Source organism: Embiotoca jacksoni, unplaced genomic scaffold (genome assembly GCF_022577435.1).
Source record: "Embiotoca jacksoni isolate LCO1_2020_lvr unplaced genomic scaffold, fEmbJac1.0.p SCAF_40, whole genome shotgun sequence".
NCBI lineage: Eukaryota > Metazoa > Chordata > Actinopteri > Embiotocidae > Embiotoca > Embiotoca jacksoni.
This window is the reverse complement of record NW_027185393.1, coordinates 647,236-675,207: the sequence shown is the minus strand read 5'-3', so window position 1 is coordinate 675,207 and position 27,972 is coordinate 647,236. Positions and strand designations below refer to the sequence as shown.

General features: G+C 41.3%; 1 protein-coding gene across 9 annotated transcripts in view; it reads right to left on the bottom strand.

Moving 5' to 3' along the window:
* ryr2a (ryanodine receptor 2a (cardiac)) overlaps positions 1-27,972 on the bottom strand; it is a 187,805-nt gene that overhangs the window by 80,040 nt on the left and 79,793 nt on the right. For 7 of the 9 annotated variants that reach the window (XR_011179203.1, XM_069168608.1, XM_069168611.1 and 4 more), the window contains exons 10-35: positions 26,201-26,357; positions 25,784-25,948; positions 24,788-24,909; positions 19,782-19,965; positions 18,246-18,381; positions 17,874-17,969; positions 17,257-17,375; positions 14,230-14,363; positions 13,818-14,059; positions 12,939-13,131; positions 12,547-12,751; positions 12,206-12,310; positions 10,825-10,928; positions 10,543-10,626; positions 9,661-9,820; positions 8,931-9,078; positions 8,639-8,742; positions 7,771-7,875; positions 5,683-5,857; positions 4,586-4,794; positions 4,309-4,479; positions 3,644-3,789; positions 3,396-3,510; positions 3,018-3,178; positions 1,013-1,172; positions 317-403 (exon numbers count right to left, since the gene is read on the bottom strand). Coding sequence is in view for 8 of the 9 variants with exons in the window: in XM_069168608.1 (XP_069024709.1) it covers positions 317-403; positions 1,013-1,172; positions 3,018-3,178; positions 3,396-3,510; positions 3,644-3,789; positions 4,309-4,479; positions 4,586-4,794; positions 5,683-5,857; positions 7,771-7,875; positions 8,639-8,742; positions 8,931-9,078; positions 9,661-9,820; positions 10,543-10,626; positions 10,825-10,928; positions 12,206-12,310; positions 12,547-12,751; positions 12,939-13,131; positions 13,818-14,059; positions 14,230-14,363; positions 17,257-17,375; positions 17,874-17,969; positions 18,246-18,381; positions 19,782-19,965; positions 24,788-24,909; positions 25,784-25,948; positions 26,201-26,357 (3,787 nt within the window). In the remaining variant the exon portion in view is untranslated. The remainder of the gene's footprint in view (positions 1-316; positions 404-1,012; positions 1,173-3,017; positions 3,179-3,395; positions 3,511-3,643; positions 3,790-4,308; positions 4,480-4,585; positions 4,795-5,682; positions 5,858-7,770; positions 7,876-8,638; positions 8,743-8,930; positions 9,079-9,660; positions 9,821-10,542; positions 10,627-10,824; positions 10,929-12,205; positions 12,311-12,546; positions 12,752-12,938; positions 13,132-13,817; positions 14,060-14,229; positions 14,364-17,256; positions 17,376-17,873; positions 17,970-18,245; positions 18,382-19,781; positions 19,966-24,787; positions 24,910-25,783; positions 25,949-26,200; positions 26,358-27,972) is intronic. The other 2 variants (XM_069168615.1, XM_069168613.1) reach the window with 1 other exon arrangement.

Genomic DNA, 27,972 nt, shown 5'->3' with positions numbered 1-27,972 from the left:
GGTTTTGTATCAGACATCACTTTATCCCAATCTGGCATGACATTCACAACTGTTTTAATAAAGAGTATCTCCTTGGTGTAAACAGAGAGTTTAAAGGCACACAGCTGCTGCTCTTCTTTCTCTTTGTCAAACCTGTTGATTCTAAGTTTCCTTCTTCCGGCACAGAGTCATGAAACAGACGTTAAGCAGTGTCACGATTTAAATACAAAGTCTGTTAGCAAGCAACCTCCTAGACCTGGTGGGGATGAAGAATTGGAAGATAGGCCGCTGGGTGTGTGTGTGTGTGTGTGTGTGTGTGTGTGTGTGTCCTTCTCACCTTGATACGTCCCAGTTCAAACTGGAAGACATTGGGACTGGTGGCCTTGGCGAAGACTGCAGGGAAAAGCTTCGTACTGGGTTCCACCTGCACAGAGGAGGGAGGGTTTAGATAGTTATTATATTAAATCCTAATTAATTAATCAGCTAATAGTGAAATTAGTCTTTCTTTGTTTGCAGTCAAAATGAGATCCTGATGGAGCCTTAGTGTTACCATGAAGAGATGCACTCCCCTGCACTCCTTTTCAGACTCCAAAGGTCCAACTAATAGGTTGATTTCTCGCCTCAGTTCTCTTTTTCAGACTATCTCACGAAGCTGTTCCCTTTATACATGTATGAAGCGTCTTTTGTGTTTTTTTTCATAAATCTTTCCTTCCGGCTCTCAGCCTTTGAGTTGTCATATTGTGACTGCAGCTCAGAGGCAAAGGTCAGACAGGGTTTTGTTAGCACCAGTTACAGTTAGCATCTAACATCATTGTTTGACTGCATGCAAGATGATGTGCAGGACAACACATGTTTTTTTGTTTGTGAAAAAAGAGACATATGTGGTTTTAAAAGAGCTGGTGCCAGAAGTCTGAGGCTTATTTGGAAATAGAAAGCAAAAAGAAAGTGAGTATAGATGGTAAGATGAAAGGACCTTTTAGGAAGGAAGAAGGGAGAGGAAGTGAAGGAACAACCTGGAGTATTGTTTTTTTACCTGGTAGAATGTGCTGAGTTCTTTTCCGTTGGCCGTGAAGGTCAGCAGACCGTTCGTTGTGTCAACTACGCAGCCGATCTCCAAGCCGTTGTTGCTCCTCCCCTGACCAGGACTGCTGCTCTCTCCGGCCCACACCATGTAACAGTTACTGCGTTTTATACTGCAGGGTGGAGCGTAGAGAAGAGAACATCCACATCAGGTCAAGGTTCAAAAACAAACTAAAAAACATGGTGCTTAAACAGCTGGTTCAACTCTGGAAGTCTGTCCACAGGATTCCAGAGCACTTTATTAGGAACACCTGTACATTTGCTTATTTGTGATTTTATGATGTACAATGCATAAAATCTACAGATGCAGATCAGAAGCTTTAATTTTCCCACCACACATCCGAATGAAGAAAAAAATTAGATCTGAGTGACTCAGGTAACTCAGATGGGCTACAGCAGCACAAGATCACTTCATGGTCCACTCATCACAGCCAAGAGGATACATCTCAGTCATTAATGGGAACAGGTTCACCAAAACTGGACAGCTAAAGATTGGAAAAATCTCATCCTAGTCGGATTTAATTTTGGCTGAGGCTACAGGCTGAATCCATGAACCCAACCAGCCTCATCTCCACCATCAGGCTGCTGCTGCTGCTGGTGTAATGTGTGAGACATATTTTCTGGTCTCACTTTAGGTCCTTAATACCAATTAATTATGACTCGAATGTTTATCAGAGACCATATTACAAAGCAAAAGTCTCACCAAACTGGCTTCATGAGTATGACAATGAGTTCATTGGACTTCATTGTCCTCCCCAGACACCAGGAGCCGTATTTATGAAGCTTCCTGGTGCTAAGAGTTACTGGTCATCATGAAAATCTCAGAAAATTATTAGAATTGTAACGTTTTCTAAGAATTTCCCCTTAAAGTTAAGAGTAGATCCTTGTAAAGATAAAAGTTATTCACAAAAAAAGGCTGAAGAACTTCTTAAGCAGAGGATAAAATTGCAGAAGTACGACGAGGATGGAAAAATATTCTTCAAACGATGAACGACAGCACGTTAAAAAAACGTCATAAATGATATTGTGCAGGGATGATGTTTGTGGTCGATCTCATTACAGACGTTCAGATAACAGCACCAAGAGTTTCTGTTTGGAGCTCTGAGAGGATTCTGAGATTCGTGCACCTGATCTGAATCCAGTAAAAACACCTTGAGGATCTGGTAGAACAGGAGATTGGCAGCACGAATGTGCAGCAGACAAATCTGAAGAAATGATGTGATGCAGTCTGTCAACATAGAGCAGAGCCTCAAAGGAATATTTCCAAGAGCTCAGGCTGCTTTGAGAGCAAAAGGAGGCTCCAACCAGTATTAGTATGCTGTTCCTGAGGAATTGGTCAGTGAGTGTCTATTTTTTATGGTGTAAGATGTACAGACGATGATTCCTCACAGATCCTACAGATTGTGAAGGGATATTACCTTCTCCTGAATCTGTGCCTGTGAACAAGTCTTAAAACTTCTGAATGATACTTTTGAATCCGTTTGCTCTTTACACTGAGAGCCTACTGCAGCCTCAGGTTTCTGGTGCTGGCTGACAGAAGTGAAACTGCTGTTGTAGTCCATCCTGCCCAGTCCCGCTGTCTCCAAAACTGATGCTCACTTAACATTTTTTTGTCTGAGTGAATGCTGGAGTTTGTTATGATAAAAATCCAGTAGATCAGCAGGTTCAGAAATACTCAACCAGCCCATCTACCGCCAACAATGATGTCACAGCGATGACAATAATCCATTCGGATGTTTGACATGAACATGAACTGAAGCTCCTAACCTGTATCTGCTGGGTTTTATTCAGTGCACTGCTGCCATGTGATTGGCTGATTGGATAACTGCATTAAAAAGTGTATAAGAAGAGCCTTAAGATGGAATGAAAACCGAAAGGAAGATCGGCTCGACAAAAAGTTCAACATACAATACATGAGAATATATCATAAAATAGTGTTTGTCTGTAGCTCGACTAACCTCTCATGAACTTTGCCCTTTTCATCTCCCAGGGTAACGGTGACAGTTCGGACCTTGTGCAGCTCGAAGCCCGGGTCGTACTGATGGAAGTCGGAGGTCACCCAGCCGACCCACACGTTACTGGGCTCCTGACCGGGGAAGATCCGCACCGAGTAGTAATGCTGCACAGAGAGAGATACGTTCTCATCACAGGAACGTTTCTTTAAAGGGCTTCACAACACATCTGACTGGAAATCGATTCAAAGAACTGCAACACTGGAGGGAACACTTTTGTAGGTAATAAATATTATGTCTGATACAAATGAAGATAAATGAGACTGTAGATTAATCAAAATTTCATGATTCAGTGTTTGTGACTTTAAATTTGTATTTTCTTACAGCAGGGGCTTGCATGAGGATCTCGTAGCCGTCTTTGTCGTCAGATATCACCTCCTCTGACAGACGGGCAGATGAAGGACAGCTGTTGTCAGGCTTGTTTCTCTTCAGTGTGAACCTACAGATCATATGATTGGTTTAGATTTAAAAATATGTTAAAAAAAAAACAACAATCTGTTGAATCTTTACTATTGAACATGAATGATGCTGTTGGTAATGAATGAAATGTGCTGATAGGACCGAGGGTTTACCGCTGTTTGAGCTTGGATGGCTTCTCCTGGTTATAATCTTTGTGGTTGTTGAACTCGTCTCTGTCGGGTGCATTAGGACCGTTGTGACCATGAGACGATTTCATCAGGACCTCAAAGTCTGACACGGTTTCAAAGTCCTCCAGCTCCTACAGAAACAGACAGTATAAACACACCACACATAAGTTAACTTTAACAGGTAGCAGCCAATAGCTTGAACGCACAGCATGTTGGGAACCCAATAAATCTCAGAGTGAGTTGGAGGGTAGAGAAAGATCAGTTTAGGTTCATATTCAGAAAAGGTTGATTGAGATTTGACTTGCTATTAGATGTTTATAGCTGGAAAGAAAATTATAATACAATATGTGCAAGAAAGAAAAAAACACTCTTCTTCATAAATATATTTGCAAGGACATCGGTTTACTTGAGCTGATGGGAAATTATATCGTGCAGTTCCCAGGGTGCAAAAATTATGACTTTTTTTTTAGCATCATTACATCAAGCAAAAACAGAAATAAATACTCTGCAGCTGAATGAAGAAATCTGAGACAACCTGCAACAAATCATTTTGTACATGTGATCAGAAGCACTTTGTGCAGTGAAGGAATATCCTGCACAACAGATGGGCAGCATTTGAGCGAGTATGTGTTACACACAGTATCTGTTACCTTCTTTGTTGAGAAGACGCTGCAGTTCGACGGGGATCTGGACTCAGAACACTCGATGGGCATGCTCAGTCTGTAGAAGGTGATGTCAGTGTAGCTGTTCTGAGAGCCGAATGACCTCTGGGTGACCTTTAGGCACGGACACGACTCCACTGTCCCGTCTATCCTCGTCACCTGAAAAAGAAACATTTGCAGCTCAGCTTACTTTTTGAATAATTTATTCAACAGAGTCAACCAGGTAGTGGCTGCATGGTGCTAAGTGAGAGCTAACCTCCCTCACCTCGATGTGCTGGTGGTTGGGGGGAACAGGCACAAACTGAGGCAGCCTCTTGCTGAGCCACATGGTGACGTCCCGGTTCATGTTGACAGCGAACGGCTCGTAGCCTTCCTGCAGGCCACAGATGGTGAAGTACTTCAGAGTGCTCACATCTTTACCGAAGTTCATCTTCCCCACTTGACACACACCGAGACTGCAAACTGGGATAAAACCTGGGACACACAAACGTGATGCGATGTTAAAACTTATAGGTGTTGTTTAATACTTCCTGTAAAACCATTAAAAAGTCAGTATTCAATTGAAATTGAATTCTTCTGAATGGTATAAATAAATACACCCCAGTTTCCAAAAAAGGTCAGTAAAAGGTCAGTAAAAACAAAATGCAATGATTTGCAAATCAAATAAATTTATATTTCATTGAAAATAGACCAAAGACAACATATCAAATGTTGAAACAAAAATGTCATTGTTTAATAAAAAAAAATATGTGCTCCTTTTGAATTTCATGCCAGCAACAAATCTCAAAAAAGTTGGGACAAGGTCAACAAAAAACTGGAAAAGTTGTATAATGCTTAAAAAAATATCTGGTGGAACATCTCACAACTAATGTGGTTAAATGGCAACAGATCAGTGACATGATTGGGTACAAAAAGATGACTTCAGAGAGGCAGAGTCTCTCAGCAGTGAAGATGAGGAGAGGTTCACCACTGTGTGAAAGGCTGTTTGGGAAAATAGTGCAACAATCTAAGAATAATGTTCCTCAACGTAAAACTACAAAGAATTAGTGGATTTCATCGTCTACGGTTCATAATATCATTAAAAGATTCAGAGAATCTGGAGAAATCTCTGAACACAAGGGACAAGGCTGGAAACCAATATTGGATGGTGGTGATCTCCAGGCCCTCAGGCAGCACTGCATTAAAAACACACTATTCTGGAGTGGAAATCACTGCATGGGCTCAGGGACACTTGTGAAAACCATCGCCTGTGAACACAGTTCATCGCTGCGTCCACAAATGCAGGTTAAAACTCTCCAAAGAAGAAACCAGATAGAAACATGATCCAGAAACACTGCTGCCTTCTCTGGGTCCAGCACTAACCTTCTCCAGCTTCAAAGTCCTTGAACGCCAGTTCCGATCCAGAATCATCCAGCAACACTTCTCCATTGAGAGTAAACATCATGGTGTGCTCATTCAGATCCACCATGCAGCCCACCACGTCCCCCGTCTGCCAGGCACGCCCGAAGTGCTCATTGCCCTGGTGCCAGCGTTGGACCTGGAAAACACAGCCTTGTGTCAGGAGGGTTTTACATACATTTACAGAGGTAATCAGTGGCGGACGGAGGTATAACCGAGGGGCATTTCTCTGTTGAAGAAGGTTTATAACATATATATATATATATATATATATATAGGTTAGGTTTAGTAGGTTAGGTTAGATTAGGTTAGGTTAGGTAGTTACTTTATTAATCCCCGAGGGGAAATTTTTTCGCTACAGCAGCATACAGGAAGCAAGAGATAATAATAGAATAATAGAAACAATAAAATAGCAGTAAAATAGCAGTAAAAATATAAAATATGAAATGCACAGTATATACAGTATATACAGTACAGTATATATCTATATATATATTATATACAAACAACCAAGAAACACAGACAACAGTGTTATTGTTGTGTGATGGATTTTGCCAGAGGTGAGTTATTGTACAGTCTTATTGCGGTCGGCAGGAATGATCTCCTGTATCTGTCCTTGTGACAGCGGAGCTGAAGGAGTCTTTTGGAGAAAGTATATATATATATATATATACACAAGTATATACAGTATATATATACACAAGGGTGAATCAAAAAGTTAATTAATGTAAACACTTGTTTCTTGCTTTTTTGTAGAGATGAACTTCACAGCCTGAACAGACAATGAGGTGTGTTCATGATTTTAACGGGAATATTTGAGTGGTATAATGTATTATCACTGTCTATTGTCCTCTTTAAACCACAACACCAATTTTACAAAAGTCACAAATATTAAACAACATCTTTTTTCTTAAGCTTGAGGGAGGTCACACAAGTGAAATATTTGTTTTGCGTATCAAGGACTACATTTCTGTTCCAGCATCAGTGAAGAGAGTTTTATTTTTTTTTTAAAAGGACAAATTCCTGCAGCTGATCAGTACTACTTTTGTTAAATATAGATGAAAATGATTCTTAATTCTGTACATGTTTTGGATCAAAACATTTTTATGTTGGCATTCAAATTTCTGTATTTTTTTCTATTATTAAAGTAACAATATTTGTTATTTTTTGTGCCTGTTACCTAAATAAAGTGGAAACTTTGTGGGGTTCCTTGACTTTCTTCTGATTGTAGCCACTGAAGGCTCTTGTTGGATGAGTAGGAGGACAGACTAATTACATCTTCTCCAGAAATCATTATGTTGGGCCCAAACTCCTACTGCTCTCATTGGACCAGGCAGTACTTTGCTGTTTGTAGATGGCATGTTCATCTGCTGTAGTAAGCAGGCCTGTGATAATAACTGTCTTTTTCTCTTCCCTCTCTGCTGTGTCGCTGCTGGAGAGCATGATGGACCTGGCTTGTGTCTCATAGTGGTGTTTGAAACCCTTTAGAACTTCACAATATTTTTGTCCTAAAATAAGACAAACAAATTCAACTCGTGAGACCAAAACATTAGTACATGCACTACTAGGATTAACAGTTCATTTTAAGGTGGAATTAAACAGGTGTTCAATCAACCTCTCATACAGAGTTCTAGGTATAACTCTATCATATTGGGTTCTAGATGGAACTTTTACAATCGGTTCTCCCAGGAACCACAAAGGATTCTCCTGTGGGAACAAGCCAAAGAATCCTTGTTGGTTCTCATATGCATGTTTATTTGTAAGTGTGTAGTTTAGGGTTTCACCTACACTATGAATGTTTGAATGGACAGAACAACACTTTGATTTGTGGGTCATTGGATAAAACAGATTGTTTGTAATTTTAGCATAGTTGAAGATGCGACCACGTTTTACGACCAAGTTACACACAAATGCAGATTCCAAGCAGTTTCCTTTGTTTTTCTGGCCACTGTATGCAGATTATGATTAAAAATATATATATATATACAATATAATTTATATATTAAAACATGATTGCAGTATGACTGAATGAGTAAAGAAAACTCCAGCCACCTTGAAGCCATCGAAGACAAAGGCCTGGTCATCAGATCCCAGCTCCTGGTCTGGCAGACATCCTGGTCTGGCCCATCCCACTCTCATCTCTCCAGCTGTTAACACCTGCAGGAGGTGTGGGACCAGGTTAGTATCCATTTTAGAAACCATATTACAACCACAGTAAAGCTGAGTGTGATAAACTGCATCCTGGACAGAAGGTCGGACTCACACTCACATACGTACAACAACAATCAGTCGTATACTCGTCTGACTCTCTGGAGGTAGTATGTTGCTATAAACCTCATATTGGCTGGATGTATCTCCACCTTCCACTATGTTTATGTTTTCAAAATCCCCATTACAACAGGAAACAACAACAACAACAACAACAACAACAACAACAACAACAACCACCGAGCAGCAACACACTTGAAATAACAAGCCTTGACAAAGATTTGGATCATGCAATAACGCAGGCCTGCCTGCTTCTTCAACTTTTATGTAGGGATTTAGCCATTGTTGTGCCTTCCCACATGAAAATTTCCACCGAAACAAGTTCCCCATAAACACTATTTTTGTTTATTTTTGTGGGGATAATAGTGTTTATGGGAAATTTGCAAAAGCGGCATTCCTGCATCCTGGGCTTAGGGGTTACGACAACAGAAGGATATATGGGTGCAGTCAGACTATCCTCCAGCACTATCACAGCACGGTGAAGATTGTATATACTACTTGTTGTCAAGAAACAGCTTGCATTATTTTGTTTGGAACAGCACAGAGCTTCACATTTGTATCAGCCAACTGCTGATATGTTTCAAAGCACTACAATAATACAGTAAACTACCATAAGCTCCGTGTTGATCACCATTTTCTTACTGTGTCTTACCTCCAGCTCAAAGTACCACTTCCCGACACTGACACAGTAGGTTTTCTCTGCTCTGAAGATGCGGAACCTCTCAGCAGACATATTGCTGACATCAGATTGAGCTGCTGGATAAGACGGAGGGAAGGAGAGAGGATCAATCTCATGAATACATTAGCACAGAAAAAAATACCATCTAAGAATACATATTGATCTTCTGAATAATATAAGTGGTCATTTTGCACCAAAAGTATTACAAACAATGATACTGAATGAGTTTTTTTCACTGGAAATGTATGTAGGTTGATTACTGTACCATGGTCCTGGTCAGGGGCCTCCAGGTTGTATCCGTAGCCCAGCAGAGTCCGGACAGCCTCTCTGAGACTGTCCTTGTTGGACTTCTTGGTCCTTTCATCCAGCAGAATGTAGGGGACCAAACGGGGGTTTCTACGGTTCTTTACATCCTAACGAGAGCCAGAGAGTCAGAGAATACAAGAAGGATACAGAGGGGAAAAAAAACAAATACTACACGAGGCTCTGGCTGAGTGAGGAGAATAAAACCGTGGGTGTCACTGAGGTGCTTTTGAGCAAGACATGTTCATCCATAATTGCTGAGGGAAGTACCAAGGAAACTGTATGACCCTGTAACAGTATAGACATACAACAAAAACAATCAGCCAAACTCATGGTGGTCCTACATACAGGTTTACTGCTGATCTGCCCTCGCTGCAGATATCTTCAATCTTTGTTTGAAATCAGAGCAGCTCGGGTTGAGTCACTATTCAGACATCACCAGTGACTTAACTAAGTTATATGGCAAGCTGCTAATTTATTGTGGGCTTGATATTATTGGATTATCATTATTATCGTTGATGAATCGACATGCAGGTTGTCCTCACGTGTTCTTTGGTACCTACTCACGTTCTTGTGTACTGCATTGTGTACGGTATGATTTTATAATTTAACATATGACAACAATACAAACATTTCCAGCAAAAGACACACACATCAGTATTTAACCAGAGTCTGAGGTGACAGTTTCCGACCTGTTGGATGCCGTAGGTCCAGCCCTGGCGGATGCGGTCTCTTGCCCAGACGTTGTGTGCGTTCTCGGCCAGTTTGTCCACCATGGATTCCTGGGTGGACGTCAGTTTGATGTGACTCAGGTCCAGAGGAGCAGGTTTGTAACCACAGGACAACTCATAGCTGCACACAAAGAGTTCAAGCACTGTATAGTTAGCGGAAGACCCTCAACAACATCGATGCGCTGATGTCTGACAGACAGTTTTGAATTTGGTGTAATGTGGCAGTGTTAGTTTCTGTTGCGCTAGTCTTTCAAATATTCTTTTGTCTCCACCCCATGTGTAGGATCCTAAACTTGGTTCAGAGACAAAGCTTCCGTCCAGACTCGTGTTTATTTACGTCATCCACAAAACAAATTACACTTGTTACTTAAAGGAAAAAAGGTTTATTCAGCCACAAAAAATGTTTCCCCAAAGCATTGCCATTCATATCTTGCAAATCTGTCTAATAGACCAAAATTCCACAAAACAGTTAAACAGGGTTGTCGCTCCACCTCCGTCACTCGTGCCACTGACTGCCCATTAGGCACTCGTTAAGTTCTGTTTTTTTTTTATCTTATTTTTATCAACATGTGTCTTTCAAAACAAAAGAGAAAATATAATCATGATTATACAAAGTATATCTCAAGCAAACACAATAAGGCAATATTTAAAGAGTAGCAGCAATAAAGCTGAATATGAAAACGGGAATTAAAATAAACAATATTTATCTCCTCAAACTAATTTGACTCCTATACCATGATGACATCATCAGGTATCATCTTGCATGGTAACATGGACTTGACAACATCTGGTCTGTGTTGAGTTGTGTATGTTTTGTTTGTATTAATGCTTGAGGTGACTTACGTTGCTGACAGTTTCAGGCTCTTCACTTTCTCAACAGCATGTTCATCTGCGAGGCCAACATGGCAGCCCAGAGCCAGGAGAGTTCTGTAACACACAAAAATACAATCACAAACGCACAAAGTGAGATGAGTACTGCGTCCAGGCGGGTGATGCCGTTACCATCACGATAGTCCTGCAAAGTCGACAGAAAAGAAAACTTGTGTGGTGCGAACACCGAGGTTTAACTGATAAATATTTGATCTGACGTCACATCTCATGCTGCTCACTGCACGGATGCATTACTTGAGAGTCTCCAGGGACATTTGTAAGTTGTAGCTCCGCTCCTGTTCAGGAAGCTTGGAGAACTCCACCAGACAGGGGTGCTGCCGCTTGTTATCATCACGCACCTGAAACACAGGTTTAAAAACACAGAGGTTAGAGGAGGAAACCCTGTGATCTCCAGACATGGATAACTAGGGGAGACCTCATCACATGGAGTCACAGAGCAAGTTACATTACACAACACGGCTGCCTTCATCTACCTGTTACAGTTATCTCTTGTGTTAATCATCCAAACAACTTCATTTTGCACAGGGTGCAGCGTTTGGTATTTAAAAGAAGGGCAGTGATGGAATTTAAAACTTATTTTGCAACTTTTATAATGACCATCGTAAGTGATTCTAGCTCGTGGCTCTTTGGGAAACCTACTGATACATGTTCTCCTCAGTTACATCAAATTACCACAATAAATGTATTAATAATAAAAAAAAAATTTATCTGAGATTAAATCATTAGTCATTAGAAAAATCTCCCTCTATAACTGGATCAGTCATGGTTTAACTTTTTTTGAGCTTAAGAGCTTTTCAGCAGCAGAATAAGACCTGAATTTAATTTGTGTGTGCGTGTGTGTGTGTGTGTGTGTGTGTGTGTGTGTGTGTGTGTGTGTGTGTGTGTGTGTGTGTGTGTGTGTGTGTGTGTGTGTGTGTGTAGCATTCAGTTCAGTCTTGTGCCATGTGTACAGTGTTACAGAAATGCTATTTGACTGTCAAACATGATCAACACGATCAACATTTAAGATAAACATTGGTAAACTATATTAGCGCGTCTGCAAAAGGCGCTTGTAATAGACAATAATTTAACTTTTAACACACAGAGACCATTTTAAATGCCTCTAACTCATCAAGCTTTGATTGTCACAACAACCTTTTTACCTGTTTTAACCAAAAATCTACTCGTCAACACCAGACAGCACCGGCTTCAGTCGCCAGGAGCAACCAGAACCAAGAGCTGTGATCACATCACTCATAACACCGGTTCTCAGTATCCTCTATAATAGATTTTAACTTCTTATTTATTACTTTTAAGGTCCTTCATGGCCTCTTCTCCTGTTGTATTTCTGTCCTGTTCGTTCCACATTAGCTGGTGCTTAGTTTAAGACCGGGCAGAGGTATTTCATCTATTCAACAAGAAGGTCTGAAAACTACAGGGAGCAGATTGTTTGCAGTCGGGGTCACAAGACTCTGGAATGACAATTAGGTTGGCTGAATCAGTGATGGCGATTTAAAAAAAATCTGATATCTCGGTTAAAATTAGCTGCAGTGTGTGAAGTACTGTGTAATGTGCGCATTGAAAGGGCTCTATGAAGACTATTAATATTACATACAGCTGTTGGTGGGATACTCACTGCTCCGTAGGTCCAGCCCAGCTCTATCTTGTTCATCACCCACAGTTCATGGATGTTTTCTGCAAGTTTCTCCCTGATCCTCTCCAAGTGAGGTGGCAGAACAATCTAAACACACACACACACACAGAAAAACAAATCAGTTATACATGTTACTTCAGCATTACTGTGGCTTGTTTGTTTCCACTAAAACAAACAAAATAAAAGTCATGAGTGACTTTGGAAAATGCTGTGATTATAGAAAAATGACCTGAAATGAAGTCTGTTATTGCAAAAAAAAAAAAAAAAAGAAACAGCAGGAGGAGTTGTGTGCTCTGAATTTTAAAAGCAGACAGTGTCTTCACCTGGCTGGTGTCCACTGGTGTCGGGGTGAATGCTGCCTGACTCAAGGTGATTGTGGGTCCCAGCAGCTCTTTGGCTGCAGTCTGGTCTTGACTGGCCTCCAGCTTCAGCTTCTCCCTGGGCAGCACCGCCTCGTAGCAGGGGGCGTAACCAGGAGGAGGGAGGAACTTGAACTCGCCATGACGACCCCCGAGGAGGAAGCGCACCCTGCAGCGCAGCATGTGACAGGAAGGCGAGTCAGGGAGGAGAGACGATGGTACCCAAGTTAAGATTTCAACATGGAAACATGCATTTTGTGTGTGATTAACGTGACTTGCTGCCAACACTTTCACGCTGCCTTTTGCATTTTCTCTTTGCGGATCAATAAAGTAACATGTCAATCTAAAGCACTGACTCGACTCCGGCAGAGAAGCTGGCCACCGGGAAGAAGAGGCCGTCGGAGTTGAAGTTCTCAAACATGCCCTGAACCGGCTGGCCGTTGATCCTGAAGGAGATGCTGGGCACGCTGAGGTCCAGGCAGCAGCTCACCACGTCTTCGGCTCGCAGGAGATGCTGATTGGGTGAGCTGACGGTCCGCGCGATGCAGCCTGCACAGGATTAGTGGAGGAACAGTGAGGATTCGTGAGTTTAGTTTGGGTTACATGTTTAGTCTGTAACATGAAAACATTTGAAGTGAATCTGCCTTCTGGAACAAACTAACTCAATACCTGTTATCTGTTTGGATAAATAATTAATTACACACACTCATACACATACTTACACACACATGAACTCATATCAATATACTTGAATACACAGATACATGCAAACACAATTATAGCTGACGAAATAAAATATGGACAAGCAGACTTACAGTGGGTACGGAAAGTATTCAGACCCCTTTAAATTTTTCACTCTTTGTTTCATTGCAGCCATTTGCTAAAATCAAAAAAGTTCATTTTATTTCTCATCAATGTACACTCAACACCCCATCTTGACAGAAAAAAACAGAAATGTAGAAATTTGTGCAAATTTATTAAAAAAGAAAAACTGAAATATCACATGGTCATAAGTATGTACCCATACCTAATCTACATATAGCTGAATCATACAATGTGTAGGAATGTGTACCAGCTGAACCAAGTACACTACCATCATTTCTTTTGATTTCACACAGACTGGATACAACACACACACACACACACACACACACACACACACACACACACACACACACACACACACACACACACACACGCACACGCACACACGCACACACACACACACAGCTCACCTGACCAAAGGTGGAGTCCATCAAAGCTGTAAGAGTGGAGGTCGTCACCCACTCCGTTGCCCCCCCAGCCCTCCCCTCCAATGGGGTAGGGTGCGTAGCCGCTGGTGTTCGCCCAGCCCACTCTGAGGTGAGTGGCTTCTGCGGTGACAAACGGCAGCACCTGATCCACGATCAGCTCATAGTACCACTTCCTGTACTGGGCGGAGCCATCGCTGACTCCCAGGAAGATATTGGGATGCATGCTTTTGGGAGAAGTGAAGCAGACGGTATACTGTCAGTGAATCGGTAAATATGACAACATAAAGTCACTATCACAGCTCCATGAACCTAGGGCTGGATTTTGTGTGTGTGTGTGTGTGTGTGTGTGTGTGTGTGTGTGTGTGTGTGTGTGTGTGTGTGTGTGTGTGTATACCTGCTTACGTGGTTGATCAGGCGGGTCTGCAGTAACAGATCTCTTCCTGGCAGCAGGTTGTCACAGATCAGGTGCTGGTTGGAGCGCACTGCGACGCCGTGACACACGCACAGTGAACACAACACGTCCAGAACCTAAACAGCATGCAGGAAGCAGAGAAGATGCCACTGTTGTTACAGTATGAACGTACACATGCACACAGACTGAACAGCAGGCTTCCTGAAACAGCGGTTTGCTTGGGCCGGCTAAAGCTTCCTGTCACAACGTGTTAGCATCGCCTGAGAAATAATTATTGTTCATTACACCCTGCGGAGTCAGTGCCCGTCAACAACTGAGGATACGGGGTCTGATTCACCAACCGTTCTTCAGAACTAAATTTCTTCTTAAAACCCACTTATGCAGTTTTTGTGAAGATTCTGGCATTCAACGATGTTTTCTTATTTCTTTCTAGGTAAGAACAAAATCTACACACACTCAATAACACACGCACATTTGAGTGCTGACAAGTTTGTGTGACATAGTCAGTTATTTAGTTTTCTTCAATTCCACAGTTGTATGTTATTATAGTATTTAATCTGCAATATTTTCTTAATAATTCTTAATTTTTTTCATTTCTTAACAAAGCATTCTAGTTTTGAATAAACACACTCAAAGGATTGACAATAGTTTTGTAAATTGAAATACATTTTGCCTTTTACAATGTGATTCTTTATATATTACAAATAATATCAAGGAGGAAAACATCACTAACAACACAAAGTATTTTCACTTTTTACATTTTTTAAAAATGTATTTTTTGAAGTGTTTCTGGGATTGTAACCAGCGTTCAGGTGTTTGGGCTGTTCGCTCCTGGATGTCTAGGACCATCTGCGATCAGACACAGGGCAGGTGGACAGGATCTGGGTGCACGGGGTCAGGGTCTGGGTGCAGGGGGGTCAGGGTCTGGGTGCAGGGGGGACAGGATCTGGGTGCAGGGGGACAGGATCTGGGTGCAGGGGGTCAGGGTCTGGGTACATGGGGGACAGGATCTGGGTGCAGGGGGTCAGGGTCTGGGTACAAGGGGGACAGGATCTGGGTGCAGGGGGACGGTCTGGGTGCAGGGGGGACAGGGTCTGGGTGCAGGGAGACAGGGTCTGGGTGAACGGGGTTAGGGTCTGGGTGCAGGGGGACAGGAACGAGCAATGCTATCACATTCATCTTTTTTTTTTTAAACAATTTTAGATCTATAAATTACACTATGCTAAAAAGTATGACAGCGCTTTTTCCTGCAGCAGCACAGCTTCTGAACAGCTGTAGTTGTTCGTCCTTTTGGAGTCCGCTGCTCCACTGTTTTTCAGCATTTCCGTTTCTCTCAACTTCTCTTTTCTCCCTCCCTTTCTGTGACTCTGTGTGCACACGGCCCTACAGTCTCATGCCCTTTTATGGGCATTGGCAGGGCGGTTATCTATGCTAATTATGAACAACTGGCAGCGCTTTCAACTTTGGAGGGCCATAAGATTCATCAATGTAAGAACAGATCTGGGATTTAAAACACGTCATGAAGTCATAAGAGAGGAGAAGAGAACATTTTTGGTGAATGAGGCCCAATGTTCTCTACCTGAGGGATTTAAAACAAAGGTTGAGAAGTGTGTTGTTCATCCTGCACTGACCACAGCTGACAAATCTCTGCCTGCTGATTCCTTCAGACCTTTTGTCACCACAGACTCTGCATCGATCATTTGCACAAAAAACGATTCCAAGGTGGACAGTGGAAGTCTCCACATGTAGGAAACTGTTGATATTTACACCATTAGCCACAACATTAAAACTACTGATAGTTGGAGTGAATAACATTCACTATCTCATCACAATGGCATCTGCCAAGAGGTGTGATATATTAGGCAGCAAGTGACCAGTCACTTCTAGGAGTTTATGTGTTGGAAGCAGGAAAAATGGGAAGGTGTGAGGATCTTGGTGGCTCGATGACTGGGTCAGAAGATCCTGAAAACAGCAGGTATCGTGGGGTGTTTCCGGGATTCAGTGGTTTGTACCTACTAAAAGTGGTCCAGGATGGACATCCACAGAACTGGGTTTATGGAACTGATGCGAGGGGAGGACCCAATCCCACAGAGGAGCTACTGTGGCATAAATTGCTAAAACCCTTAATTCTGGCATTGATAGAAATGTGTGAGGACATCCATCGGTGCTTGCTGCATGTGGGACTGTGTAGCTGCAGTCAGAGTGCCCATGCTGACCCCTGTCCACAGATGAAAGCTCCAACAATGGGCAAATGAGTGTCAATACTAGACCATGGAGAAGGTGGTCTGATGAATCACGTTTTCTTTTACATCATGTGGATGGCCGGCTGCGTGTGCATGTGCATCGTTTACCTGGTGAAGAGATGGCAGCAGGGTGCACGATGGGATGAAGGCAGTGTGATGCTTTGGGTAATGTTCAGCAGGAGAAGCTTGGACCCTGGCCTTTATTTCATGTGGAGATTACTTTGACCCATTCGTCCTACATGTGCACCTGTTTATGGCATTATATTTGGAGGCATCGTGTTCCCTGATGGCAGTGGCTTCCTTACGCAGGACCACACTGCACACCTTATTCAGGTATGGTTCGAGGAACATGACAAAGGTGTTGACTTCCCAACCTCATAACTTACAGGACTCTAAGGATCTGCTGGGAACGCCCAGGTGCCTGATATCACAGGATACCTCAGAGATCGTGCTGATCTGTTGATGATGCTCTGACTGTGTCAAAGTTGTTGTGGTGGCATGAGGGGCATCTAACCCATATCAGGCAGGTTGTTTTAATGTTGTGGTTGATTGATGAAAGAAAAAAAATACTGTACATACGGTAGTGTGCAAGTTTTAGGAGTAGGAGCTTTAAAGGCAAAGGGTGCTCCCCCTGGAATTTGATCTCGCTCAAGTTTTGACTTTTTACTTTTGAAAACAGCCCAACTTTAGTTTTAGTGCCTAAAATTCTGCACAGTATTTTATTTCTGTATGTACGGATCTACAAAAATGAAAGAAGTGCCAATACCTTGTGGTTGCGTCCATGCTTGTCCAGCAGACATATGATGGATTTGATATGTCCCTCTTTGATTATGTTTAGTGCCTCGGGACTCTCCACCAGCACACAATGAAGAACCTCCAATATACCTAGAAATGAAATAGACATGTATCGTAAGAAGGACTTCATGTGCAGCAAGAAGTCAAAACCAAAATTTGTAACTGGCAGAGATGGAGCTTTCCAGAAAAAGGGAGTTTTTGTCCTAAGACCTTCCCACTCCACACAATCAGAGGATATCAAAGGATATCACAGTCTCTGAAATAGATCGTGGAGTGTAGTAGATAATCATCACAAGTTTAAAAAAAAAAAAAAAGTGCCCTTTTTTAATGGTTGATAACATGGATTTGATAACATGGATTCCAAATGGAAGGTGAGCATTGTAGACAGCAATTTCATGTGTTCAGAATCTCAAATATTTCTTCTACATGTTAAACGCTGAAACTGCATGTGCTTTTGAATGTTTCGAAATCTTAAAATGTTCTTAAAATTTCAAAGTCTGAAAATATGACAGATTTTTTATGTGATCTCAGACTTCGGGACCCTGCTGTTTTCAATCATGTGATCTTGTCAGAGGTAAGTTGACCTACCAGAAGAGGCCTCCAGACGCTCCAATCTGCTAATCAGCCAGTCCAAAGAGCCAGAAAACTGGGCACAGTTCTTCCTGTTCCCTCTGATGAGTGCAGCTGGTGGAGGACAGAGGGAAGGAGTGGACAGGGGAGGATGGACATGTCAACAAGAGGTGTGTGATAATGGAAACCAAAAACACTGTAGAAACGTCTGCATGGATCTCTGTCCTCTGACTGCATCACTTTTTATATTAATCCCATCATTACACTGAGTGATTTGTCATCTCCTTAAATCATGTGAATATCAAAATAGAAAACCTTCATATAGACAGTGGACATTGAATGTGGGTTACTCCACCTTTTCTCTGCATGCACATGTATGTGTGTGTTTACCCAGTAGCTGGTAGAGGGAGTTGAGGATGGAGCTCCAGGCTTCTGCAGCCTCCCTTCCTACTGCCTCAGCAAAATGAGCTGCACTGCTGTAGACGTGAAGACGATCAATACACTCCAATACCAGGCTGATTATCCCCTACAGACAGAGGTTGTTGGTTTTACTGCTTTATTCAGCTTTATTCACTGCTGTCTTACAATGGCAGAGAACAGTCACTGCAGAAAAGCTGAGAAAAAACACAGTTCAAAGTCCTCAGACTGGGTAAACTCTGGCAGATGGATTGGTTCCTTCATTCCATGTTTTTGAACTCAAAATTATGACAAAAAGTAATTGGGATAGACCTTTAGAAAAACCCACTTATGAAATATGACAGAAAACAGCATCAAACAACATGTTCCTTTTCAGTCTTCCACCTATTATTTTAAAATGATCTCTAATTGAATATTATCAATGAATTTACACTTCAATTAAAATATTAGACTAGTTTGATCCCTCCAAACTGTGACCAATATAGGCTAAGCTTAGTTTTTCATTAGTCACCGCCTTGTTTTTGTTGGAATAGAAAGTACATTTCCAAAATTCCGGTTCACCAAAACTGATGTATTCCAATTTCAGGAAATATTTTTTCAGGGAAGAAGGGTAATTCAGCATTAGACAAGATTGGCTGTGGTCACCTTTAGGTAGCTTTGACTGGATTTATTGCTTTAGCTGTGTATTTTTTATTTTATTTTTTTTCAGCATTTTACTGTATCTGCATATTTAGCATGTTTTCTTTGGAGTTTTAGGAGTCAATAGGTAGAAAACAAGAAATAAATATCAACCAGCAGATTCCAGTCTTAAAAAAGTTACACACTGCTAGTGTCGAGGTTATTCTACATGTTGCAAACTGCAAACAGTAGCCATGTATCTGTGGCAGCATCAGAGTCCAACAGATCGCGGTGGCTGATGCTGCAATGTCATCTATCATGTACATTTAAGTAGATTTTTAAATTTCATGTAATGTAAAAACGTTCTTCTTTATTACTAGAACAGAGCACGAGTTTAAGTTGGTTCTTCATCAGGTACAGAGGCATTAAGCTGACTCAAGTCAGTATTACTTCAATGGTGCGTCTCTCTTGTCGGTGGGCCTCCAACCATAGGAATCAGTATACATCTAGAAAATTAACTAAAATCATGACAACTACTTTTGTGTAATTCACAACAAAAGCAATATATAAAAACATGTTCAAAAATATTACCTGAAGAACTGAAACACAATCAAAATATTGAATCCAGCATGAATATAATATAAAAAACAACAACGAATCACAGAAAATGAAAATTACACTTTGGAAGGCCATGCTAACCTCCTTAACCAGAGCCTTTGATGACACATTATCTGAAATGAACAACCCTTTCATACACCATAGACACCCGGTCCATAACTGACTTTTATTTTTACTTTGAGTGACTTTTTAGTTATATTTGGAAGATTACAAAAATGATTCTGAATCGGAAATGCAACTCATGACCAGTATCTCCACACGGATACTCCCTACCTCTTCTTGGAAGAGGTTCTGCCGGTTCTTCAGAGCCCTCAGTCGGTTCTGCTTGTCTTCGTGCTCCAGCTGATCTCCAGGTGGCTGGAAGTAGCCAATTAGATCCTGCAGACTCAGGCTGACTGAGTCTATTGGTAGATCTAAAGTAGAGCCCTTTCCCTTTTTTCTTAGTGTGTCCAGACCCCTGGAGAAGACACACAAGAGGACATCAATCACTACCTTTTGAATGGGAGAAGAGATTGTGATGACTGACTCTTAAAATGTATATGTATATGAGTGTTCTTTGGTTGTAAGTTGACATATATCAATCAATTTCAATAAATGTTAATCAATGTGTAAAATCACCAAACAGTATGGTTTCACTGATTCGCTCTGTCTGCTTCACCTGTGGTTGGTTTTGGTGTCATTCCCTTCACCTACCTGTGGTGTCTTTCTTTGCCTGCGACCACCAGAGGTCCTCAGTCTGTCTATCGGCCTCTCTATCTCTCCATCATATGCTGCGTTCAAATGAGGTCGTATTTACCATGTACATGAGAAGAGTCCATATGAGCGGCGTCCTCTTGTGGTATTCACAATGTCGAAACTCGAAAATTTCTATAAATCTGGACTTTGAGAGTTGTGATATGTTTGCTGACATTTACGGAAATGTCAGAGATCATTGAAGTTAATTTTTCGTGAATATTGTAATTTTAGTCATGTAGAGCTCGTCTTCTTAACTTAGATAATAGCCTCCGTCTGAGGATCTTCCCAACGACCACATCTTTTCCCTCGGTGCCTTTGCATTTCCTGCATGGCGCTGCCCCCATTAGCTTAATAAATTCTTAGCCTAGGCATAGCCTAGCTTAGGCGTCCATTTTTCCGTTGCCTAGTAACGGTGTTTTTACAATTAAACTACTTGAACGCGAACAACTTCCCATGTAACTACGAGCTCATGAGTTCCATTTGTACACAGCATTAGTCAAGCTCAAACCTGTGCATGTGTCCTTATGTTTTAAACTCTGCTTTTCCCCTTGTTCTTTTCCTATCGCCTGGAGTTTGTTTGTACCCATCATTTGTGAGTAAAGCTCTTTTACTGTCTGAATCCTCTTGTCTCTGCCGTGCATTTGTGTGCTTATTCTCGTGAATCCTGACAGTTGGTATCAATACACTTTATCCCCAAAACAAATCTATGATATAAATGTTAAAACTACCTGCAAAGGTGGCAGATAAATAAGGAAAGCAAAAGAGAGAGCAGAGGAGAGGAGAGGTGGGAAGTTCCACAGCAACCTCGGCCGATAAGTCACCTGAGCCAGCACTAACTTTAAGATGTATCAAATCGGAAAGTTTCAAGCCTGGTCATTAAAGTTGAGAAGGTATTTGCAACCAGAAGTCAAAGTGGGAGCTGATTCCACAGTGTGTTCCTGATTTTGACAACATTGCACAGATCAAAGAAATAAGTCAAAATTTAAAGGACATATTCTGGGCAAAAATAAGTTAAACTTTACTCCCAGTAATGTGAAAGGTGAGGCCAAAGCCATCCACAGTAACTATATGGTTGGACAACGAATTTCTAAGGTGTTAAGGGCCAAATACAATAACTTCACTTTGTCTGACTTTAGAGGTAGAAAGTTACTGGTCATCCAGGGCCTGCATGCCTTTAAAATATGCTTGAAGTTTGACTGATTTGTTTAATCTGGGCTCATAGATAAATAGAGCTGTTTGTCATCAGCATAGCACTGAAGATGTTCGCTAAGCTTAATATAACTTTGCCTAAAGGGAAGCATTTATACACGAAAAGTATCGGACCTAGCACCAAACCCTGTGGAACTTCATGACAAACTTTATGTGCATGGAAGAGTCATCGTTGGCATCATTAGTGTTGTACAGTTCATGAATCACAATAACATATTCCAGTCTTTGTAATAAAACGTTGTGATGTTGTTCCTCTGCTATGATGAACTCTAAATCCTGACTGAAAATCTTAAAATGAACCATTTCTGTGAAAATGGTCACATAATTTATTTCCAAAAGCTTTTTTCCAAAGTTTTATAAATAAAAGGGAGGTTGGATATCGGTCTGTAGGTGACAAAATAATTGAATCAAAGCTTCTTCTTTTTTCAGCAGAGGTTTAATTAGCAAATTTAAAAGCCTGTGGTGTGTAGCTTGTTAATAAAGATCAGTAACTCCATCAACAAACTAATCGTCCTCGTGTGGGAGTAAAGTCCAGGTAACTTCCCTCCGACATTGTGTTGGCACGTGGCATTGAAGTAAAAAATGATGGAATCACTTTTATATGCATAAGTTATATTCCATATACAGCGGGCTGAAACCACATAGAAGAACTAACATTCTATTTTATGTTTACTGCATGACTGCTCCAAACTAAGATGCTCTAAGGCTGTTTGTGTTGTTGGTTGTGATAAGTCAGCGTGTGCTAATCATTTGAGCACAACTCCCCGCTGTTTTACCCCAGTGTGATTTATGGATGTCATGATTCCGCCATCTACACTTATTGTTTAAGACTCAAGGCATCAATTCAAATGGCCTGTATCAGGGAAAAAAGCTGGGAGTAAATAAAAAAATAATAACACAGATTCAGTGTAAATAGTATTTGCCCCACAAGCAGAAATTTAACTGAATCATCAGAACTTGTCCAAATATTGTTTTGTGACAACCTGGCTGACTTATTTTAGTGGAAAGTATTTGTTTACACTTGTATTAAATGTGTTTTTCTAAGGATCAAATACTAATTTATTGAAAAAAAATGTTAAATAACCTGATGAACCTCATGGAAGTTCGCTGATAGTTCAACTGTCCAAATACTTTTTGGAGACAAGGTGTCTTCTGTGTGTTTTTAATGTGCATTCCATGATAAATAATTGTCTCTGCAGCTCTTTGCTTTGTGTGTTTCTCTACTACTACTTTTGAAATCCCTCCACTCTCACAGGAGGATTTAAAGGAGCTTAATTTCTGCTACCATTCAAGGGAAAATGAAAAAGCTTGTTTTATCACATCAGCAGTGACATTATGTTTTGACATAATCACTGACTCAGCAAGATCTTTCGAGGACATGCATGCTTGTTAAATAGTTTATGACGCAATGTACACAAGGTATCACATGATCTTTACCTGCATATCTGCACATGATATCTGGATAAAGACGTCAGATCTGCAGGTCGTACACCAGGTATTTAATGTTTTCTGGCGAAATCCAAATTTAAAATCGGATTTGGGATGGCTGTGGATCGATGGTAGAGCAGGTTGCCCACTAATCAAAGGTTGGTGGTTCAATCCGTGGTTCCTCCTGTCGACATGCCGAAGTGTTCTTAGGCAAGACACTGAACCCCAAGTTGCTCCTGATGGTGTACTATCTGTGTGAATGTGTGCAGGGATGTATCGTGATGGTGAGCACCTTGCATGACAGCTCAGCTCCATTAGTTTAAAAAAATTTTAAAAAAATAATAATAATGTTAAAAAAATAAATAAAAAAAATAAAAAAGGGCAGCACGGTGGTGCAGTGGTTAGCATTGTCGCCTCACAGCAAAAAGGTTCTGGGCTCGAATCCGGTCCTGGGCCTTTCTGTGCGGAGTTTGCATGTTCTCCCTGTGCTTGTGTGGGTTCTCTCCGGGTTCTCCGGCTTCCTCCCATCATCCAAAAACATGCACCTCAGGTCAGGTTACCTGGTGCCGCGCTAGTGGCAGCCTGCTGCAGCAGCTCCCCCCTGAGAGCCCCCCTGCTGTAGCGAAGAAATTTCCCCTTGGGGATTAATAAAGTCTATAAAATAAAAATAAATTAAAAAAATAGTCTGTGTGTGTGAATAGGAAACAGTGTAAAGTGTTTTGAGATGGCTAAAGCGATAAAAGCGATATATAAGTGCAGGCCATTTACTATTTACCAAAATGCAAATTACTTCTCCACAAGCATCACGAGTCTTTGGAAGCAATGCTGCTGTATGGGCTCTATTTATTTTACTGCTACTACTTGAGCTTTTATATGTTTGTGAAGTTAGGTGACTTTTCAACTTGATTTTTCTTCAGCCTGTGGTCACACTGAACAGATTGCATTTTGACCTGCCTGTGCAACCCTAAAGCTCTGAATTCAGTCTTAAGAGGCATTTTCCCTCAACCTGATACCGATTAAATGTTAATACCAGGTGTGACTGCTGTATAGAAACACACAAGACTGTCGTGGACCTGGCTGCTTTTGTTTTGGTAGATCATCTTGTTCCTGTGCAGTTTGTCACCGCTGCCTGGATTCAATGGCGGGAAACCTTCAGAGCATGTGTCTCACTATTTTCTGCAATAAATAAAGATGGCACTTTGCCTTTTCTGTTCATTATGAAGTTGCCGGTGTTTTATAAACCACTACAGCCTCATTTTGTACAAGGTTCATCTTACCACGCTTCGCTATGGCATCTCTTATCTTCTGCGTCTTTCAGGCTCCTCTCATGTAGAACCAGCTCCCAGTGTCAGTTTGGGAGGCAGACATCTCTACTTTTAAGATTAGGCTTCAAAATGTCCCTCCATGCATTTATATGCCACCATTGTATCTCACTAACGTCATGCCTTCTCTCTCCCATGCTGTTGTTTGTTGTTTGTCATCTCTGCAGTTGTTTGCAGAGCCTTGTGCTTTCCTTGCAGGTATCTCTGCATGTTTCTGGCCCCACCAATGGTTCTTTTGTCTCTTGTATTTCTATGCTGTTCTTTTCACTCCTCCTCTCCCCTCATCCCAACCGGTCGAGGCAGACGGCCGCCCACCTCTGAGCCTGGTCCTGTCGGAGGTTTCCTCCTGTTAAAAGGACGTTTTTTTCCTCTCAGCTGTTGCACATGTGGGAACTGTTGAAATGTTGGGTTCGTCTCTATAATGTTTTTGATTCTTTTGTAAGACCTTTACAATGTTAAGTGACTTGAGATAACTTGTGCTGTGATTTGACACTAAATAAATATAATTGAATTGAACTGAATTGAATTACATCAATGCATGATACACACTGTATGTATGTGATGTGTGTGTGTGCGATATTCCACCTGATGAAGAGGTTGAACAGGAAGACAGTACTTCTGATGACCCTGGCGGTGTGGCTCTCCTCGTGTTGAGACCGAGACACTGTTAGCCCGTCGTCCATGTGACCCTCATGGTGCATAATGGCCTGAAAGAAGAAATAAGAAACAACGTTTCTCCTCAGAACACTAAGAGGAGTTGTCTTACTGTATGTTAAAGCACAACAACAGAGAGAGTTGCGTTGCGGTTCATTGTGGATGGATAAATGTCTCAGGACAGATAGCTCCTGTAACTCTGGGAAATGTTCAGGAAAAGTAAAGACTTTTTAAGAATCCATCAGCTTTTTTGAAGTTGTAACACCTATTTTTCAGCGACAGGAGTAGGAGTGACTTTAGCTAACAACAGCGAAATAAGACATTTTATTTACTTAGAATTTTAAGGGACTAGTTGAATGGGAGTCTACGGAGCCAGAGGCTTTTTAGAGCCGACTTTTAGTGGCACTCGGTGGTATTGCAGTTTAAGACACTTTTGCCTCGGCCTCATTTTTCACACCTGAAGCTATGAACACTTTTATATGCAGTCTGTGGGCTCATATCGTCTGATATTCTCTGAATGCCTTTGTCATTATCATGCTCCAGTTTTGCTTTTAAATTATGTGGAAAAGCAGGTTTTTCATGGTAAAACGTCCCATTTAAAAGATGTGGGCTCATTCACTCCTCGCTCATGACAGTAGCGCTGATCAGGAGTTTTGACGTGGAGGACATTCTTTACTGTACACAGTCGGATGTTCATAAAAGCACTCAAAGCCTCATAGTGACTTGTCAGCACTTATGGATACATCTAAAGTTTACTCTAATGTTACAAAAAGGTCAACAGCTCTGGTTTGAACTTCTTAGTCTGCTGCCACTCTTGTTGGCACATCTCACTCTTTGGTATACAGCAACATTAAAGACAGGAGCGATGAGAAGGATGGATGATAAGAAGTCGTAGAAGTGAAGGTAAGGCTCTGTGTGGTGAGGTACCTTTCTCTGCACTCCGCTCATTCGTGCACATTTGGCATCAACAGTCTGGTATGTGAGCCACAGGTAGGTGTCAACATGTTGGATGTAACACACAGAGTCACCATACTTAATGTCAGGAGCACCCATTCCATCCACCTCCTTCTTCACGCCAGGGTCCAACTTTTCCTGCAGGAAATTAATTAAAGGTTACATGACATGCACAGATTTCAAGACCCCAGTTATTTCAAACCTGGACTTTGGTTTTGACTACCAAACAATGTTTTCACTAAAGATATACTCTCTGTGGATGATGCAATCAGACCTGTGGATTTATCACCATGTATATACAACAACATCATGGATTTTCTCTCCAGTATATGAAGCTGTGATGCACTCTGGCCTTCACAGACAGTCCTGTGGACGCTGTTGACTCGGTACCTTGGAGGACCTGAAGCAGAAGGCCGTCGACTTGACGTCAGCTTTCTCTTTGTCCATCAGCAGCAGAGACTTGTCTTCTATCAGACTCAGATACTTCCCCGTGGTCACGTGTCTCAGTCTGAACGGCTGACCCCAGCGAATATGACTCCCGCTCCACCTGGGTACAAACACAGGAAAGAGACATGAATACTGAAAGCAAGCACACACAGATGTACAAATTCCCAATTAATTATACTGAAATCCCAATTCAACAAAGTAGTCTGGTTAAAAATGATGATTTAAAAATGACATATATTGCACTGATTTAAGTCCTTTTGGAGGTAAAGTCTGTGATCCTGATCCAATACACGTTTTATCAAACTCAGCAAATGTCTCCTTAGAGTCTGCCAGCGGTCCATTTTTTGTGGGCTGCTGAGAACACAAGTCTGATGTTTGTACACAAGTCTGACTTTAAATGGGAAACAAAAGGCATTTTTGGACCACAGGAACTATTTCACAGTTATAAGAAGAGTGGAAGGGAACTTATTATCTTAGGAACTTAGGATCCAGAAAGTTCCTATAATCAGTTTTGTGATACTTTTTTGTCTCTTACTCCTGGGTAGGTACTTTCCCCGGGACTAAAGGAACTGCGGTGACGTAAGTGTACAGTGAGGGATGAAGCTCCATGTTTAAAACACAGTGTCAACAGTAAACTACGGCTACGAACGAAGGCGTTTAAACAGCGGAAAGTGTTTCAAATGGAGACACACAATACTGAGGGATGGACCAACAACAAAGTCCTGGCTTTATTAAGTCTATACACATCAGGGGAAATACAGTGTGACGTCAATTAGATGAAGAGAAATATTAAATGTTGCTCATCTTACGTCGTGCTAAGTCATTTCAGAGTTCCTATTGGCGGTGCAAATGCAAACTGCAAAACGCCTTAGAACCTATTTCGTTCTGGGGAAAACTCTCTGGGGGGTAGTTCCTCTCAAGAAAGTCAGAAAGAAATGCCAAAAGTGGTTCGAACCGAAACACTAGACTATGTTACAGCCAATCAGCAACAGGGGGTGTTCATCCTCCTGCACAGGACAAAGGAGATTGTAATGGAAGATTGATATCTTTATACAAGACCACGGACTTTAAATTTGGGAGCATGATTTCTTGTTTTGACATTTTCATGCTCAGGTATTGTAACGCTCTCCCTCAAAACGCTACTCTCTCACTTAAACAGGCCCTGCTCACTCGCTGGTTTGACCAGCTGTCACTCAAAAGTGTGCATTTGCACTCAGATCTCCTGCAGCTACAGCTCCACTCCTCCTCCTTTCACTCTGAAGGCTTCTGTGCGCTTGTGAAACTTCTGGTCTTGTATTTTTTTTTTGTGTAATAACAATCTTATTAAAATTCAATAACTGGGTAAATGCTCTGTGGGTATTAATCAACAAAATAATAAGTGAAGGGTCCTATCAATGTTTCCACTGCCATTTTCATTTGTCTTATTATTCAAAATATTCTGTTAAATCAAAAATCAAAACCAAAGTCTGACTTTTATCAAATATGGAAAAATAATAATGGAGGCTTTTGTCAGTTTTAGTTTATTTCAGAGGTTTTTCTGTTGTTTTTTTCACCAACAAATTTATCCATGACTGTAATTCAAAGTTGATTTGAGTTGGATAAGGACAGCTGAGAGTAGAGTGGAAGTTGTTCGCCCTGACATCTCTTATCTTATCCACAAATAAAAAAAGAGAGTTATTGCGATCCTTATTTGAAGACATGGGATGGTGGAGGAG